At 50.8% G+C, this 6,000-nt stretch overlaps 1 protein-coding gene across 1 annotated transcript in view; it reads left to right on the top strand.

Moving 5' to 3' along the window:
- The window catches only part of myo9ab (myosin IXAb), a 56,224-nt gene that overhangs the window by 1,471 nt on the left and 48,753 nt on the right, over positions 1 to 6,000 (top strand). Inside the window, 1 exon segment of the mRNA XM_077004640.1 lies at positions 454 to 702. Within this exon segment, the coding sequence (XP_076860755.1) occupies positions 454 to 702 (249 nt within the window).

The following is a 6,000-nucleotide window of genomic DNA, read 5'->3' as shown; positions in this document are numbered from 1 at the left end:
GGCGTTATTATGGAGCTGAAGACATCACTCCATCACCTGCATTACAGGAATCGGAGAAGCTACCGTCGTCGCCAGAGGACTCGTTTTAAGCGAATCTTTACACTGTTCCACACCAAGAGCTCTGGTGTTTTCACAGCCAGACGCGTCCTTGTATTGATGTATTCTTGCCACAAACCCGCCACAAATCGGTGTTTTATTGGTGGCAAGTTATGCTGTACCCCCAGTTTACAGTTTACCCAGCATTCCATGGGCACTTGCAAAGCACCATGGTATTTGCGGTGTGTAGGCTCGCTGTATGTTGGCTCCAACAAAAGAGGTAGAGGTTTGGCATCACTCCATCTTCTTTTTTCTCTGCCGATCCCTCGTGTGTGGTTCATTCCCGCATGATATGCAGCAGACGTGAGGCTGTGGGCTAGTGTAGCGTGGTCCCTGTGGATGTGCTGGCCCACGCAGCCCCACGCAGCCCCACGCAGCCCCACGCAGCCCCACGCAGCCCCACGCAGCCCCAGGCAGCCCCATGCAGCCCCAGGCAGCCCCAGGCAGCCCCAGGCAGCCCCAGGCAGCCCCAGGCAGCCCCACGCAGCCCCACGGAGCCCCACGGAGCCCCACGCAGCCCCACGCAGCCCCACGCAGCCCCACGCAGCCCCACGCAGCCCCAGGTAGCCCCACGCAGCCCCACGCAGCCCCTGGCCCCAGCAGATGGTTAGAATCCAGATGCCACTGAGGTCCTTCAGCTCCCTGCGACAGAGTAGTCTGTAGGAGTTCAGATGGATGGCTTTAGGGGTGTAATATTAGGTGTGTGTGTGTGTGTGTGTGTGTGTGTGTGTGGGTATGTGAGGTGTTAGGATTTGTCAAACTGCTCTGTGGAGGAGAGGAGTGGGAGTTGTGCCTCTGACATTGCTGTGTGTGTGTGTGTGTGTGTGTGTGTAGGACCTCGGGCACTAATTTCTAGGATCCTTCAGGAAAGCTATAAAGCCATGAGGGTGTGTGTATCAGGCCCTCACGATTCCCAATCATGGAGGCACAGGTGCGTCACTAAAGGTTCAGGTGAAGTGGAATATAATTAGGGTGTGAGGATGAATCTTCTCAGCCAATCATATTACTCATCTCCTAGCTATTAAACAGCTGCCCGAGAGCTGTGGCACTCGGCAGGAACAGCAGCACCATGAGTGCTTCAGGGCGGAGAAGATGGAGGACCTTCTACGTGTTAATGTAGTTCACAGAAGATGGAGGACCTTCTACATGTTAATGTAGTTCACAGATAAGCCACAGCCAAACTAGTCATTCAACTGAAATATGTGGTTTGAGATTTGTGTGGGGGGCATTGCATGCAGTGGTGTGCAGAAGCGCCCAAGGCCGGGCCACTCACACACACACACACACACACTCACCGGTGTGCAGGACCCACTTTGCCATGCCAACGCGTCGCCCCTTTGCACAATGCAACGACTCCAAGGTCACGAAGATGCCAGTATGTAGAAGCATAGTGCACCGTTTAAGACACGGTGCTCAGTATGTAAGGATGTCGAGGCCTGCACTGAGGGTTGTTATGTGGCTTTACCGTGTGTGTGTGTGTGTGTGTCCCCGCATTTCTACATTCATTTTCAAAACATCTTGTATATAATGAATTGTGTGTGTGTGTTTGCATGTGCATATGCATTCCTACATGCACTTTCAAAACAGCTGAGAGAGACATAGAGAGAGAGATGTATGTATAAAGAGAGAGTCATCTCTGTGTGTGTTCGTGTGTGTGTTCGTGTGTGTGTTCGTGTGTGTGTTCATAATAACCAGTCGATGTTGGTTAGTAGTGGCTTCTCTCGTGGTGCTCTAGTAACCTACGGGAGGTCTCCATTCATCTCCTCTATAGGTAGTATAATCCCGTACGTCATGGGTGTGTGAGGTGTGTGTGAGGGGTGTGTGATATGTGTGTGAGGTGTGTGGAGTTTCCATCTCACCAGCAAACCACAAACTGATCATTTACTGAAGGCTGAAGAACCTTTAGGTGTTATTAATGTGCCGTGTCCCCATTTCTGTAACACTTTTTGTTGCAGTTTGTTTCATTGTTTCACAATTGTTCTGCACACAGTATCATGTTTTATTTGTTGTTTACTAATGTAAAACTTTTGAGGGCTTGTACAGATCTTTCCCAGACACTCTGCTGAGGTTTCTGGGTGTCAGGCTGGATCATCCATGTTCACCCACACACGAGAGACCCGTCCACACACTCCACATCTCTTCATGTCCTCACAGAAACGTCACTGTGCTTTCTGTATTTCACGTCTAAACCTGCACATCATGGTTGTGTGTTCTCCTTCTATGAAGTGTCTTGCGAGGTCACCCAGGCCATCTCGGGTGTTTCCCTCCACCGTGCTGCTGTATCGGCTCCACACGGTGCACAATGGTGTGTGTTGTGTGTGAGGCAGCGGCAGACACAGCTCGTCATTTGACAATTTGCCCCCCTGAAGACAGTCTAGCAGAATTTACTTGTAGGCCCATGACATTTGTAGGCACTGCAGTAATACACACACACACGCACACACACACACACGGCTGGGGGGTGGGGTCAGAGTCACCCCTCTGACTGCCTCAGGGACACCGTGAGAATGATTGAAGAGGCATCATCTCTTTAGTCTGAAATGCAAGTGCACTATAATTATGTGTAATCACTGAACTGGTCTCTGAATATGCACAGCCCCCCAACAGCCCCCCAGGCAGAGGGACTTTCCCACAGTGTGCAGACATCACCTTTCTCTGTAACGTTTGGCCCTGCGACAGTCACAAGCACTAAATGTATAAACATGTCCCATCCAGTACACAGTCGTGTGTGTGTGAATAGGTGTGTGTGGGATGTTGTCCACAATATAGGCACCCTCCTCTTCCCAGATACAGTCACGGTATTATTGGTTTGGTGTACAGTGTTAATCAGTGTCCACACTATGCCACGTGGACGCTTGTGTCCATTTCTCTGGACAGTCAACTAACAAACTCATGGGGTGTCATGGGGTTGTCTTCACATGCAGGCGTGTACTGGGCTTATGGGGGAGAAGAGCCGTGGGGAATGGTTCCTCTGAGCTCTGTGTCCTCTAGATCTAATACAGAAGTGAGACAGAGCTGCGTTATAAACAGCTGAACTGAGAGATCTTCCTCCAGGCTCTCTGACCTGAACGCAGCCTGTGGCACACTGAGCTTCCGCACGCTGGGGGAGGGAACACCTGCTTGATAATGTCAAACCTGTTTTACTGACTGCTGTAGGCCTTACTGTAGTTGTACTGTAGCTGTACTGTGTGTACTGTAGTTGTACTGTAGCTGTTCTCTAGCTGTACTGCGTGTACTGTAGTTGTACTGTAGCTGTACTGTGTGTACTGTAGTTGTACTATAGCTGTACTGTAGCTGTACTGTGTGTACTGTAGTTGTACTGTAGCTGTACAGTGTGTACTGTAGTTGTACTGTAGCTGTACTGTGTGTACTGTAGTTGTACTGTAGCTGTTCTCTAGCTGTACTGTGTGTACTGTAGTTGTACTATAGCTGTACTGTGTGTACTGTAGTTGTACTATAGCTGTACTCTGTGTACTGTAGCTGTACTGTGTGTACTGTAGCTGTACTGTAGCTGTACTGTGTGTACTGTAGCTGTACTCTGTGTACTGTAGCTGTACTGTAGCTGTACTGTTGCCTTGTAGAGTCGTCCTGAACCTGCAGAGCTCTATTTCCGTCCTACATTAATACTCAAAGATGATCCTTGGTGCCGAAATTGCAAGCGACACTCAGACGATTCGTGATGATGGAGATTTCTTGTAAAGACACGGATTCCTCTTGTGCTCTTTCTCCCGTATTTGTGTTCGTCTGTCACTGCGCAGATCTCAGTCGGCGGAATTCACTTTATTCTGACATCACTCTGTGTTAGCGGCGGGCGTGCTCACTCAGCGGGCGTGCCCTACTCTCGTGTGCACGAGGGCGCCAATGCTGCTGTTTGAAACAAAGAGACGCTGCCATTCTGAACACTTAGTGCATCAGGGTGTGACTGCTGTTACCCGTGTGGTCCCCCGGGGTTCCTGTCAGAGCCCGTTAATGATCGTGCTTCTGAACAGGACAGTGAGCAACATGCCTGGCTTGAGGGGCTTAGTGAAAGAAAAGTGGCCCGAGTACATTGAAATCCCATTTAGAGGTGACAGATCAATGCTCTACACATTAGGAGCAAACACACAAACACACACACGCACGCACACACACACACGTACACATCGACTTCGAAATTTCCCTCACTGCTTACAAAATCCGCACGCACACGCTCACCTTTGCTCCCGGGCTCACACGCTCTGAGGAAAAGCCAGAACACAAGATTCCTGTTTGCTTGCTCACTGCGCTCCAGGTGAAGTCGACCCGTCTCCGTTAGCGCAGCGGGGTTGGTTCTGCAGACGGAGGCAGAAGGCTGACGTTACCTTAGTCACGCTCTTTAATCCAGCTCATATGAACTGTAGCGTCTATGCTGGAAGCTCCAGTGATTCCTTTGATGGTTTATAGCCCTGAGCCACCATCCTCCGCAGTAATGATGATACATATAACACGCTAATGTAGCGTGACATGTGAAGGCGCAGGGCCGGGTGCTGTGGCCTGGTCTGTAATGTAAGACGGGGCTCTCACCGTCAACACCACCACCATCATCATGCGCTGCTCATCAAAGCAGCTCGTTGTGCTGGATTTGGGGGTCCCGGTTTTCTTTCTTTTGTCATTTCTGTCTGTCTTCCGTCATACAGAAGTGTGAGGATGTGTGTTGTGTGTGTGTGTGTGTGTGTGTGTGTGTGTGTGTGTGTGTGTGTGTGTGTGTGTGTGTGTGTGTGTGTGTGCCATGACTGCATGTCAGCTTTATGTGTATTGGTGCAGGGATGTGTTCTTCTTACCCTTTTTTTGTTCCAATAACCCCCCTCCTTCTCTGTCTCTCTCTCTCTCTCTGTCTCTCTCTCTCTCTGTCTGTCTCTCTCTCTCTCTCTCTCTTTCATCTCACCCTGAACCATGAACAGTACCATAAGGAGCGTGGGGAGAGAGAGATCCTCTTTCAGCAGTGAGATAGAGGAAATTAGATCAGAATTTTAAATGTGCTCGTAAATTGCACTGATGGTGTGATGGTGTATCATCTTCAACCTCAAAGCCCTGACCACTTCTACAGTGGGCCACACACGAGCACCACTATATTCACATGCACAAAGACACTCGTGCTTTCTCACTCATGTTCACTCACTCTCTCCCTCTCTCCCTCTCTCTCTCTCTCTCTCCCTCTCTCTCCCTCTCTCTCTAGCACACACTCACACCCTTACACACAGACATACACACATGTGTCCCGAGGAGTGAGACGGCCAAGCTGCTGATTGGATGCAGAGGTGGTCTGGCCCCTGTCCAAGGCCTCGTCCCCGTCCCTCAGGAAAGATGTCCCCAAGGCCTAGCTGATGTCTGGCTGCTTGTTCCTTCCTGGAGTGTGTGTGCTCCAGACGCCCCTGCCCCAGAGGGGGCGCGAGGCAGACCGCCACAGCCTTGGCTGAAACGAGCCCTTCGGTATCCGCGGCTCTGAAACGTGCTTGGCCTCTTCCCCCTTTTTCCTCCTCTCTGTTATTGTGTAATGGCTTTCCACATAAACTCACTCCTAGTTTCTGGACTCTCTTCGCATGCATTTAACACGAAGCATTAAAGCGTGTTACGCTCCTGTGGGTGTGGATCCTTCCACACTGACCTCAGCTAAATATTGATTACTAATTCGTAATGGCCGTGTGAATCGAGACTTTGTGATTTAAGCTTAGTTCTAAGACCGGCGCTCATGAACCGGCCCGCCCCATGGGACTTGGGGGGGGGGGGGGGGGGGGGGGGGGGGGGGGTTCGGCCTGAGGCAGGAATGAGTCACTGCAGTCATAAGCGTTCGGCCATTGTGACACACATGCGCCAGTGAAGATGGGGGTGATTTATGGGAGGATTGAGAGAGTGTGCCCAGCTCCACCTCTGCAGACGGCTCCATCT

Source organism: Brachyhypopomus gauderio, chromosome 5 (genome assembly GCF_052324685.1).
Source record: "Brachyhypopomus gauderio isolate BG-103 chromosome 5, BGAUD_0.2, whole genome shotgun sequence".
Classification (NCBI taxonomy): Eukaryota; Metazoa; Chordata; class Actinopteri; order Gymnotiformes; family Hypopomidae; genus Brachyhypopomus; species Brachyhypopomus gauderio.
The sequence above is the reverse complement of the archived record's forward strand: the minus strand, read 5'-3'. Positions and strand labels throughout refer to the sequence as shown.